The sequence below is a fragment of the Brachyhypopomus gauderio genome, chromosome 3 (assembly GCF_052324685.1).
Source record: "Brachyhypopomus gauderio isolate BG-103 chromosome 3, BGAUD_0.2, whole genome shotgun sequence".
Taxonomy (NCBI): domain Eukaryota; kingdom Metazoa; phylum Chordata; class Actinopteri; order Gymnotiformes; family Hypopomidae; genus Brachyhypopomus; species Brachyhypopomus gauderio.
Genome location: NC_135213.1, coordinates 19,855,528 through 19,869,161, shown reverse-complemented (window position 1 = coordinate 19,869,161; position 13,634 = coordinate 19,855,528). Strand labels below are relative to the sequence as shown.

The 13,634-nt window shown below is 41.5% G+C and overlaps 1 protein-coding gene across 9 annotated transcripts in view; it reads left to right on the top strand.

The window, feature by feature from the left end:
• The window catches only part of myocd (myocardin), an 81,461-nt gene that overhangs the window by 40,461 nt on the left and 27,366 nt on the right, over positions 1-13,634 (top strand). For 8 of the 9 annotated variants that reach the window (XM_077000114.1, XM_077000113.1, XM_077000112.1 and 5 more), the window contains one exon: positions 5,764-5,942. The exons of the other annotated variant lie outside the window; for it this stretch is intronic. In XM_077000114.1, coding sequence (XP_076856229.1) covers positions 5,813-5,942 — 130 coding nt within the window. In that variant the 5' untranslated portion in view covers positions 5,764-5,812. The remainder of the gene's footprint in view (positions 1-5,763; positions 5,943-13,634) is intronic. 9 annotated transcript variants of the gene reach the window in all.

Sequence of the window (13,634 nt, the reverse complement as noted above, 5' to 3'; positions counted from 1 at the left end):
GGTGACCACTCTGAACCAGCCTGTGACGGAGACTCTGCCAACAGAGGTTAGTACAGGACAGGGCAGTATCAGTGCACCCAAGTGTGACCGCTATGCTTCTTATGGGTAAAATCAAAACACATCATTACTTACAGCAAGTCGGTCAAGACAAACCATACTGATATTATACAGTACATCATTGAAAGTAAGCACTGGAAATGCCAGTGTTTTAACTAGGATCATGAGAAGCTTTTGCCTTTAGTTAACCAAACCAGGGCACATATGTGGTACTTAGCAGTTTCGCTTTGATAATTGTGGTTTACATGCCAGCAGGTCCTTAGTTAAATCCAAAAAGCATACAACATGAAAGAAGCCAGAATTGTAAAACAGCCAAACAAAAGTGGAAGAAAACACCTTTACAAAAGTTCTACGTGTTCTTGGAAATTTGGCCGGTGTGGAGGTCATGGTCAGTTTACAGCAGGTCCTCACAGGGATAAATAAAAGGCTGGAAAATGCGCTGAATGCTAGCAGCACCCAATGAGTTAATGTTCTCGTAAAATGTGAATTGTGCACCTAGGGTGGAGATAAACATGGACAAGTTCAGGATGTGGCATGCTGCACAAGGTGAGAGAGCCTACGGGTGCTCGCACATCACATACGCTGAGGAGAGCCACGCCTCCCCGCCTGTGGCATTACGGAAAGCAGTAACTGAATGGACAAGGTTTAAATAAAGACAAGCGTACCAGGCTTGATGTGCTTGCTGGCACGGCCTCTTCGACCTCACTGAACAGAGTCTTCGGTCTAGCTTAGAAGATAACGGACACTTCAGCTGTTGCATTATGCCTGCTTACATCTAAGGAGAGCTGGAACAGATTTCCCCAATATTGAAATGGAAACTGGAAGTGTTAAAAAACAAATTTGTAGCTACGCACCAGTTTTGTCATGCTTTTCGTTCAACTGTGATTCATGGCAGCATTGAGAGTGTCCAAAACCACTTCGCCAGCCAGACCTTTGCAATAACACGTGTAAAAGTATTACGCGCTATGGATGTACAACATTGTGAGACATGCCTGCAGGGTCATTAGGGCGGTACCCATGCGCTTCACTGCCCTCTTGAGTTATGAAGTACCACTGAGTTATTTGAACAATTTGTGAATTAAGTCTGATTTTTTTTTTCTTTTTGGTAATGCCATCATACTAGAGAACAATTCCATTCAGTGGAGGTCTTGATCAGTCACATGGATGTTCATCTCCTCCCCACACACACACGCAAACAAACACACACAAAATAATAATAATAATAATAATAATAATAATAATAATAATAAACTTTGATAAAATGTAGCACAGTAAAGGTTAATTGAATTACAAAAAGTGTATTTACAAGTGGTGAGGTTTGTGTTGGTCAGTAACATCTCTTTCCACATCTTATGTCCAAAGCATGGCGGTGTCATCCGTATTTAATTACATTTTGGTTTTATTTGCTTTCCTGACTTGATCTCTTAGTACCTAGTTAACCACTGTTAGGATACATCTGGTGAGCAGTGTAAAATTCCCTCTCTGCAAGTAATATCTTAATTTGTCTTGGCATCTCTGGTCAGACAAGTGTCATGTTTTTGCTCTGGAGAATTTGAGTTATGTTTGTGTTGAACTTAAGCAAAAGAAGGCTTGGGATTTCTTTCTTTCTCTGTTCAAGTGTTGACAAAGATCCCAAGTCCAGTGACTGACTCTGAAGGATGTGGGTGCCGATTATTAAATATTGTTAAACATTTTCAACAACCACGAGTGGCTCAGCTGTGTTATTTGAATGTGTATTCACTCAAGAATACTCTACTGTCAACATGACGTCAGTCACGGAGCAAAGCTGAGTGATCTAAACATTTATGATACTTGTACTTGGTACATTTTGCTTGAATAGAATATGTGCAGGGTTTAACAGTTGTAGTTAAGCTGGGTCCCGGGACTTACACAATGTAAAATCTAAGCGATGTTTATAAATGGATGTGTTCAATGTACTCTCCGCTGTAAAGTAAAGGCATCCACAGAAATAGTATTTGTTTAAAAAAGGGAAAGGCATTTTAAGGCAAAGTCTACATTCTAAAGCCTAGAAATGTAAACTGTTTTGCTCATTAAAGTTAGTAAAATTTATGTTTTGGCAAATAGTAGCTACCAATGTTGACCAATTCATTTCAAATGCCATGCAGGGTTAGATTTGGTTGTGGCTTAGGATGTGATGTAATGAGACCCGGGTGAAGCTTTTACCAACCACGCACAAGCTACAAACACTGAAACTGTGACTATATCATTCTTATGTTTACAAAACATTCCTGCAACAATGTACTCAGGCTAACAAGTTTCTTCCAAGCCAGATAGCTTTAATACAGCAGTCTGATACATCCATGAAGATACATTTTTGTCTGCGTTTTCTATGTTTGTTGGGTAGTTTGTTGGGCTCTTCTCCCATAGGTCACAGCATTGGTCTGTATGTGTCACGTGTAACACATAGCTTTTAGGATCCCTGTAGACTAAACCACATTGGTCATAAAAAGATAATTGTCACAAAAATTCTCATGTTTAGCACATTGTACAAATAATAACATTAATAATTCCAAATTAACCTTCCTCAACTAATTTTCAGACTCATAAAACTTGTACGTGATGGACCTTGAGTTGTACAGAGTATGATTTACCTTACATGCCACACACCAGAGCGTTGATTTCGCAGAAAGATGACAAATAAGCCAGCACATTTTGGCCATGACAGATTGTAAACGCAAATTGTTATTTGCGGATGTTGCTGCAAATGCCTGATTAATCTTTCAAAATAAACGTTTATCGCTGTAAACTGAGCAAGACGTCCAAGTGCAGGTAACTTTTCTTTTTTTGACTTCTCTTCAGCTTTTAACATTGTTTACTAGGTACGAAAAGAGCCTCTGACCTTTGCATCTGGAGCCTGTAGTCTTTTACAACACCGTCTTGTCTGTCACTTGACAGTCGACTCCTGTAGTTCTTGCAGCTTAGCCCCAGCTTAGCAAACACTTGTGTTATATTTTCCATTAGAAAAACCTGGGGTCACCGGTATGTCTGTCTCTGCTAGCCAAAACCAGATGGGGTTTTCCTATAAACAAGTGTACAGAGAATATTTATACAGTCTATGGCACCTGACGCCATAACACTCATGACATTCTGTTTAGTAGCCCGTGTTGCTATAAGTCACTTTAGAGAATTAAGTAAATATTTTTAATATAGCCATGCTATTGTTTATTATAGAATGGCAAAAGCTCTAAATCTTGCCAAATCCTCTGTTAAAAAAGTTATTTAATAACAGCTTGTCGTGTGGTGTGCGCTGTTTTTTGTGCCGGCACCTTTTTGTTATGTGTGGGTCTATTTACTGTCAGGTAGATGCTAAAAGACCTCGTAATGCAAGGCGCTCGGAACACTTCGCACAAACCATTACTCGCATTTTCGCCTCTGCTAGTCACAGATGACCCGATTAGTGCATTTGCACCTCATTTGTTAAGGTATCAGCGCCCGAAAGTTCAGGTTTACTTCCATTCGTTTGTTGTGTGGATACATCAACCGCTCGAGCAGTTTAATATCTGGATATTTCTGAAACTCCAATTTGTTATTGCTGCAGCCCTAGGTCAAGTGTTCTTTATGTTTAAGAGCTGTCATGAGATGGTTTGTCTTATTAGCTATAGGCCCTAAGTGTTGTAAAATAATCCTCACATTTCAACAGCGGTCTGAATGGCAGACAAGGACCGTTATATAATAAAAGGGAAAGGGATTCCAGTGTTAATTTCTCCTCAGACTCATCCTGGAAGTCCTGGAATGACCCCAACATAAATAAAGAAAGCAACGAAAGCTCTCATAAATTTGGCCGTGGCACAACTCAACTGGTGGTCAGCAAAGGAAGAAAAAAATCGAACAAAGTGCGAGAAGCAGAAGATTAAAAATGACAAAAGGAAGGAAAACACGCTACATAAAGCTGCCCCGAAATTAATTTATCAATGAAAACGGCCTCCTGCTGAAGGCGGCAGTCTGGGGGAGCTTTGATGTAAACCTAATGACTTTTTACAATTCCATTCTGGAGTTGGACCACCCTGTAAACGCGCAGGCCGATTAGATCAGCTGCCCTTTATAATACCGACTCGAAGGATACAAACGAGCCAAGCCCACCTGGCCCGCGCCCGTTCAGCTTAGACCTGCCCTTTCACTACCAACAACACGCAGAATTTACAGCGATGACATTACGGATACGGTAATGAGTGTAACCGATAGTCACAAATGCCGCTGTGCCTCTTAACTAGCTGTAGGTAGGACGAATTATGAAGGTGGATGTCACGTGTTCAGAGATGCTATCTGAGGCTTTGAAGAAGCCTCTCTTGCTATTTTACTGCGGTGCTCTGGGTGGCACTGTCACAAATTCCCGCCTATGCGAAGACATGGCGCCCATCTGGCACGCGCACCCAGCAGTACTGTGGTCCTAACTGTCACCAGCATATAAATTGCCAGGATTCCATCTGAGGAAGGGTTTTTAAGTCCTGCCCATCAGTTAAGACCTCGTTAAAAGCTTTCTTCTGGAACAGAGGGATAGGAAAACGTCATCCACTCAGGGCCTTTTTTAAAATCCTCTCCTCTTATCTAGGTGTTGTGTTTCTGGCATGATAGGTTAGCATGAAGTTTTTCCCCCTTCTCTCTTGTTTTTACTTGTTTATGATCTGTGCCTAATGCGTAGCAGCAAGTGTTATCAGCAGCGTGAATAGGATCCTTCGAAGGCTTGTTTCTGTACCAACACCCCGATGCATTAGCCAACCGATTTAGGCTACGAATGGTGCAAATTAGTCAGATCAGATGCCACAATCTATTTGCCATGGTGTGGTATAGTTGAATAATAACAGCATAAGTCTGTTATGCTGCTGTTGTTAAAAATAATCTTGGAAAACCATCTTGTAAAGGGGACAGTTGCTGTGTTAGCACTTTCTTTTTAGAATTTTATTTGAAATACCCAGGCATGATATCTTGTGGTTATCTAATAATTTCATTATTCAGAAGGTTTTTAAAAATGTAGCAAGACTTCTTATCCTTCCAGATGAGCAATAAATTGGCAGCAGGGGCTTTGATAACAGTGTTTTTTATAAGGTGTTATGTTTTGAGGGAATGGATGTCTTTCAGTCATGTAAGCGGCTTTCAAAACACAGCTTATTAAAGAAAACAGGGACGTGTGTTTGCAGTGGAATATGCGGCTTCTGTCTGTACTTGATGTACTGTACATACAGAGGACTTGGCGAGTGGGAGAGGGAGTGAAGGCCTCGTTTGTCACCGGGACACTTTGAGGGGGCTCTCAAAGCTACTGCATCCTGACCCAGCGTGCGCAGCACTGTTCTGAAAAAGGGAGGCCCCCCACGGGGGTCTGCACTCTGTAATTCTGCAAATTAATAAGTTGGCTGGCGCACCGGTTGGGAGATACATTTGTGGACTTTGAGAGAGCTTACCATTCGTAAATAAACAGGCCCGTCTCCCAGTGCTGCTGAGTGTCTTCCGGCTTAAATGGGTTTTAACAAGAATCAACAGAGAGTTTCCCCCGTGGATGAACCAAGCTCTCCAACACAGACCGGGGGTTGGCTGCTCAACAACGCAGCGGGTGCTCCAACGTTTGGCAAAAGCGCGTGACGCCGTGGTGTGCCGGCGTGCTGTCATAAGGCAGAGGCGCTTCCGCTCGCTTGCTACAGTGGTAACTGTGCTCAGCTTGGCCGAGGTGTCCTGACGAGTGTGTTTTGGCAGGGCGACAGGCTGTGGGTGATCCGGAGGGTAGGGGAGCACTGCCAGGGCCATGAATGTGGTGAAGAGCATACAGAAGCATCCCGAACAGAGCATCCGGAGGGACTGCGGGAACGACGGGAAGCCCAACGGCCAGGCCTCCTCTGGGGCGACCCCCCACTCTCACCCCCACGCCAAGAATGGTGAGTAGGGACTGGAGCAGTGTCCTCCTGCAGGGAGACAGGTGGATAGTGTTCCAGTGTGTGGATAGTAAACCACATTAACCAGATGCCACACACAGAAACCAGGAGGCTCTGATAATAAAGTCTGATGCTAAGCTTGCAATCATGTCACACACAGCCTATGTTTCTTTTACCATTGAGTGATAAACTGCACTGGTAGCTTGTCACACACCGTGTTCTTATACACTAAAAGTGAATACAATAAATATGGCAAAATGTCTACATAAAAGAGAGTTAGATGAAACTCAGCTTTCACAGAATGCAGAATGGGGAGTGCTTTTCTAATTGGATTTTAATTTTAAGGTCTTTACCTTTGGCCTTGTGTCTCTTTTATTTGCACTTGTGCTTGTTAAGTTTCTGACTTTTTTCTAACTTTATTGTAAACATATCTCATGTCTCGTTTAATCTGCAGCATCTCTAGTGGGTACTCACAAAATTTTACAGTTTACCTCAACAACTAACTACTTGATTAACTTTAACAGCTCATGAATTACTTAGAAGTTTACTTAAGTAAATGACACACTGATTGCTTGCCACTAGCAAGCAATCACTAATTACTCACTACTTGTACTACTTAATTAGACTACATACTACAAGACTACATACTAGACTACAAGCCTTGCTGTAAATTTAGTGACAATCTCTGGATTCTTTAACGAATGCCCAAGCATGAAAATTTGCCTACTGATTTTCACAGATACACAACATAGGAGGTAATTTGTGTGGGGAGTTACATTTGTATCTCATTTGTAGCTCGAAGCTCTGATTTGATATCAGTCCATAACAATGTGTTTCATCACTGCTTGTAACTTCTCAAACTAAGAATATTCTTCTTTAAGAAAAGCATCTATTTTTTTCCAGCATACATACCAGGTAAATAGGTAAGTATGCAAGGCGATGTTTAGCCAAGTACCTCCCCGAGCCAGATAAAACACAGCTTTTTGAACATTTTATTAGAACCAGCTGATGACTAATCCTGTGCTGAAATATCAGTGCTCTCCACTTTTCCCCCTCATAGCCTAATCAGACCAGCTCGGACAGAACTGGAGTCACAAGGCTTTTCGAGATGAAAGTATGTGCGGAACGCTGCGATAGAACCTGTATTTTTAGAACGACGGATCCCTGCACTCCCAGCCACAAGACGCGAGAAATCCACCATTTCCCACTTCACTTTAAGAGCTGCCTCAGTTTTCCATGATGTCATGCGCAGTGCCGGATCGAAATGTGTCGCCGAGCTGTAGTCATTCCCACATTTCCCCCACCATCTTTTTGGGGTTATTATTTCTTCCTCTCTACGAACGTGCCTAACGCCATAAGAACTTGACTGTGGACAGCCCTGTGCTCCTGCCAAAACTCTAAAGCCCCGAACAAAAATGAAGATAAGGCCTACGGAGTCCCACCCCCCTACCCGTGGCTATTTCCTAGAACTATCTGGTAATTGAAGGAGCTCTTTTCGGCCTCCCCATCCCCTTCCTGCAGGCCTACCAGCACAAGCTCGCTTTGAAACGGTATGATGCAGCATACAACATTCACTGCGAAGACATTACAAGCAGTCACCCCAGAGAACATCGGCCCTGACAACTATTTTGGTAGGGCGTGCGTTATTCCATGAAAATAGCATCTTGCTTACTGACGCCTGAGCGCACAGTATTTTGATTTGAGAGCAGCGTCTTGTAAATGTTTTGTAAATCTCTGGGCTCGCCTAAACTGACCGCCTTGCTGGTTGCGCACTAGGAGTGTGTGGCTGCGTGCTGTATTGGAAGCCTAAATGATGGATGGCGGAACCTTGCTTACTTCGTTTCTCTGTCACGCGGCTCCAGCGCTTTGGTTTGCTGGCCGGGCATTAACCCCAGCACATCAGAGGCCCTGATCTTGGCCTTGGGCCAGAGACCCGTAAGCATCCTTACAGCTCTGTCATGTGAACTAATCTCTTTGAGCTGGAGAGAGGGGCCTCTCACGTGTGATTTTAACGTGTGATAAAGTGTGTCTATAGGGTTATCCCAAACACTATATAATCATCAAGTCCTCAGTACCCCACAGTGGTTGGATAGCAGCAAGTTTAAATCATCTTCTATGTGCTCACGTCACATTTACTATAAATCTGACGTGCCCGTCGAGAAGGTATGATCAAAGAACTGCACGATGATGAAGGTGGAGATTTTTACTGGCAGTTGCTGTGTTGAGGAAACTGTGTAACACTGGGGCAACCATAAATGTGTCAGTGGCCTGATGTGCTGAAAGGGTCCACATGGCAGCGTCACTCACACAACAGAGCCGTCAGACGCCTTCGGACCTGCTCAGGTTTGCGTGACACGTATACCGCTGAGGAGCAATAGCCTCCATTTGTAGAGCTGTAGACACTTTGTGTGGAGTGATTGATACATTTACGGCTTTTTTTTTCTTAAATCAGATGTCTCCCATACAGAAATGAGGTCATCTTTCATCCGATTTGGGTTCGATGAAGTCAGCGGGTTCTGAACATGTGGTTTGGATCACTGCATGATGCCCTTGTTTTCTGATCTGCTGCTTTTACTAAATGGGTTTTTTGTAGTACAGAAAGTGGGTGCTGTTCTTTTGTTACTGCAGTTGTCAGTGAAATGTTGTGAAGAGACTGTAAACACAACTAGACAAAAGCTGGTTAGTAGCTTCTCCAGGTGTTTCAGTGGCATTCTCTTCATTCTGTATTTTGAGGGGCAAGGTGAGTGAACACGAACAAAAACCTGGTTCCTCCCATTGCTCGGACATGACTATTACCCATTATTTTATGTCTTTTTAAGTATAAAATGTACTTGCCTTGCATAAGGCTGAGGTACTAGTGTTTCAGTATATTGTGGATGTGGTTGCAGAAATTTTAAACTTACAAAGAAAATTGTAATCTTTTGAAGCATACCACCATGTGAAAGCATGCAAAAAACAATAAATTAAATAAAACAACAGTAAACATTCAGGAATGAATTCCCAGAAACAGACAATCAATACCCCTGGCCCAGCATCAAAGACCCTGATTGTTCTGCGGCTTTAACAATTATGAGTGAGCTTCCACACAACGCCATGTATTTACGTTTCCCCTTTGTTTTATAGCCATCTCATGTGAACCACAATGTTACCTGATCCTATCTTGAAAGTGAAGCGAAGGAAAGGAGAGTCTCTGACAAACGTTTTGGCTTTTATGTTCGGACCAACACCTGCTCAAAAAAAAAAAAAAAAACAACAAAACAAAACAAAAACCTCCAACTTTATTGTTACAGTCTGGAGGAGACAGCATGCTGTGTTGAGATACATCCTTTGCCCAGGCAGGAGAAAAAAAATCCTTTGCTCTCCAGGGTTATGAACAAAATCTACATAAATTGCCTGAATGTAGTGATGGTGATAAGATTTGCTGAGGAAGATGAGGCAGAAGTCATTAGTATAACTTTAATGTGATATCGATAGAGTGAGCGTGAGTTCTTTTGGCTGGTAGATGGCGTTGAAAATCCCATCAAAATCTTTTGATGTACTTTACAACAACCCTGATAAATGTTTTGGGCTTGATATCTATTCACACCCTCGTGCTGGATTCGTCTTTTATTCCGAAGGGTCTCAAATCATTTATCAGCTAAGAAAATACAAAAATAAAAAGGGAGAAAAAACGAAAAAGAAAAATAGAGAGAGAAAGCTGTACTTTGCCAAAGCATGGACTGATACAATCACTGCAAAATAAAAACAAAGGCCTGCACCCAGCACTTTCTCATTAACGAACAGGTGGAATGTGCAGTAACGAATTACGCCTGCCGTTGCTCTGCGGCTCCAGGTCATCCGTGAAATTACTCACATGTACATCCATCATTTGATTTAGGCTTCGAATGAAACTGGTAATGAGGATCATTGGGCGGATCAGGCTGTTTGGCTATTGGTGCCACGCTTTTGCATCCATAAAATATAAATAGGTATTCATGGCCCAGAAGATTAACTTTGAATTTTGAAAATGAATGAAAAATGTTGAAGGATTTGTTTCTGGGGCCTCACAAGACCTTCATAATTGGTATCATATTGGATTGTAATGAAACGTTATTGAAAACTATACCGGTGTCTGAGCTCAAAATCATAAATAAGGCATCATTACTTTTGTTGCTTCAGTGTTTTGTCCATATGGCATGTGCTCAGTTGACTGGGCAGAAGCTTTGAAACATCCAGATCCAAAGTCAGATGGATTATCACCTACCTGGAATGTACAGTTTTGTTTGCAGCTATCAGTAAAGGGCACTGACTGAAGGGCACTGACTGAAGTCATGGCAGCTTGTTGCTCTCCATCTCTAACCTTTATGCGTTCGCTCATGAAGTAATTACAAAAAACTAGATCCAGGCATGAGATGAGCTCACACTGAGTAAATGATTCTGACAGGTCTTCTAACTTATCTATTATAAAAATAGATTACTACAGTCTAATCTTGACAAAAGGTTTCAGGATACATGGTAAAGGAACATGTAAAGGTCCCACTTTTACAGGTGATCATCCACAGACAATTAAAACCACACACACTCACACCAACTCCTGCACATGCTACAGAGTTCATACACTTCCTCTTATGAACAGTACCTATAAAGTTCTCAATCCAGCCATCTGAGGAACAATGTTTATTTTATATTGATCAAATCTACACAAAACCGTAAAGCCATCTATTATTCCAGTCCTCACTCACGACAGTGATGATAAGGAATGTTGGCTATTAAACATCTCCCAGACTCCGAATGGTGGAATCAGAAAAGATGAGGTCATTACACACTGGCACCTATTTTTAGATGTTTAACGGCTGCATATTAAACAAAGCATTCAGAATTTCAATTAAGAAACCACTCAGTCACAGTGACCCAAAACTAACCCAAGAGGGTTATGCTAAAGCAATGTGCTGTGGCTTTTGCAGTATCCAGCCATTGGGGAATTCATATGACCAGGGAGCAGAGGATTTCAAACCATGGATTTTGGTGCGGCAAAGATTAATGAACAGTTTCTTTTCCCAGGTGTTGTATTGTGGATACAAGAGATTTGGGTTGTGAATTATACCAGGGTAAGAAATCCTCTACTTGGAAATGAAAACAGGAACACAACGGAGAGGCCTATTTCAGCTCAGCTGAGAAACAGAACAGACTCTGCAGTCAAATGCTCCAACTTCTGTATTTCTGCCTTAACAGCACTGAGTTTAGTTCAGATTAGCTAAATATGTGATAATCCTGGGCAGTGAATTGAAAGTGAATTGTCATTTCAAAAATGTTGACTATGTGTAACAAAAATATTACAGTTAACAGCTACAACCATCTCCCCATACCTTACTTTAGACAAAATGAATACAGTAATTATTTTAATCACAGACTACACTCTGTGCTGACATAAAGATCTATTCTTTGTTAAGAGTGCTATGAATGAAAAATCTTCTTTTAGCAAGACAAGAAAGAGACACTGTTTGGAAACATTAATCCAGTTAAGAGCTTTGCAAAGATGTTCTTTGAGTCCATCAACCTATGCCCTGTAAGATGTTATCACACTGAAACCACCAGTTTTCCCTAGTCTTAGCCAGCATTAAAAGTGATAGCATCTCAGGTAAAATCACCCTCAAATTCCAACCCTTTCCAACCTCTTGAATGTTCTGAACAAGAACAAATAAATAAATAAACCCAGTGAAAGTCAAATTAATTTGGAGCTGTTCTCACCAGCAGTTCAGGTCTGTATCATTCCGAGGCAGAGGTAAATTAGAACCACATGGTAATTTGGAGAGAAAGCACCTGGCTATGATTAGAGGCACGCTGTCAACGGCAGGAATGCAGAGGCAGTGGCGTGAGCGAGGCAGGAAAACACACTCGTTTAAAGAAAACAAGGCCATGTTAATGTGCAGAGGGCCACATGAGCAGATATCCCCCAGAATGCTGCACGCAGGAGTGCGGGGAGTGCAGACACTCGAGGAGTTTATTACGCACGATCCTAAATCCTCTCCATCGGCTCACAGTCTCAAAACAACAGCCCACTTCACTGTTCAACAAAAACAATATAATGCTGCTTTTTAATGGCTTCCTTCCTCATAAGTGAGGGTATGTTATTTTTTCAGGCATTGTGGTGTTTTTTTTGTACTAATAAAGTCCAGTAGTAACCACCCCCCCCCCCCCCCACCCAATGCCTAGATTTAATAAGAGGATAATTTTGTAATGCTTCATTTGAAAACCTCTTTTACATGGGTTTATGAAAGCCATAAGAACTTCAAAACCCTGCCAATAAACAGCACACTTAAGTCAGTGGCCATGAATACCCACGGTGTGTAACTCGTTTGGTATGTCATGACACAGTTTAGGTTGGCTGATACGCTGGTATTTCTGGTGAACCTGCTGGGTGATGTAAGTATTTATGAATGTTTATAATACACTTGCAAAGGTGACGTGTGTCTTATCGATGATGGGATCGGGTTAACAAGGAAAGAAATGTTTTCCAATGTTCATTTGACTTTTTCCATGTTCTCGGTTTTGAAAGCAGATGTAGACTTTTTGATGTGCGTTTCTGGCGACCATGTGCTGCTGATCTGGGGAGCTGTAGGTTGTGTGCTTTAAGGCTTAGCTGCTGTAACACTATGTACTTCTGGAATTCCAAAGATTATGGCTTGTTACTCAGCCAATTACTTTTTGTTCATGCACTTTGCATTGCTGCATACCATCCCATATGTATTGTATTAATCAAGATTCATTGGAAGGGAAAGTTTACTCAGGATTCAGAATACGTTATACATTAACATCTATATTCTGAAGAAACACTCCTCTGTCCTTATATGAAAATTGTAAACAAAAATCTATAAACAAAACATTCAGTGCCATCAGCCAGACATCAGAAAATTGAGAGATATTCAATCATTTTCCTTATTGTGCTGCATCTATATCAAAATCACTAATTATCACTTCTGTCATATCTTCCATTAATAAGTGATAGTTTAAGTAATATATTTGGATTACTTGGTTATCTTCAAAGACATTACCACAAACAGCTGTCTGACTTGAAGCGCATGCACTGAGATCTCAGGGGTTTGGATTTCTAGAATCCAATTCTAGTATCCAGCTGCGCTGTATTGCAGTTGGAATTATCTATGGTGCAAGAGCTATCTTTGACGTTTCTGTTAATTTGGTTAGATATTGACTTACAGATTCAAGCGCCAAGACTTTTATGTTCAAAAAGCACAACAGAGTCAACAAATCAGTTGGAATTATAACATGAGAGGAATTATGACTGTTATTTAGCACCATAGCCCACTGCTGTTTCTAAAGTAGTTATTTTTAGGCCTTCCTCTGGCTTCTCCCGTGCCAAATTCATAAAAATGCTACAAGAACACAATAAATTATCACCAGATTGAGATGGTAATTTTGGTTTTAGAATTCAGTGGGATCCTCTTACTTCTCTAAAGCTAGCTTGTGCCTAAACTGCAAGAAAGACTGCACAAGGATGTTGCTGCTATATCTACCATCATTGTTCAACTCTAGACCATCCTTATTCAACTCTAGACCATCCTTGTTCAAGTCCAAATCATCCTTGTTCAATATCAAGGTCTGTTGAAGAGTGATGCACGTGAACCCGAACAACACGTGAAATGGCACTTGAGAAACACTTGCAGTGTGAATCTCCTGTGCTAGGTGTGGTATTCATTA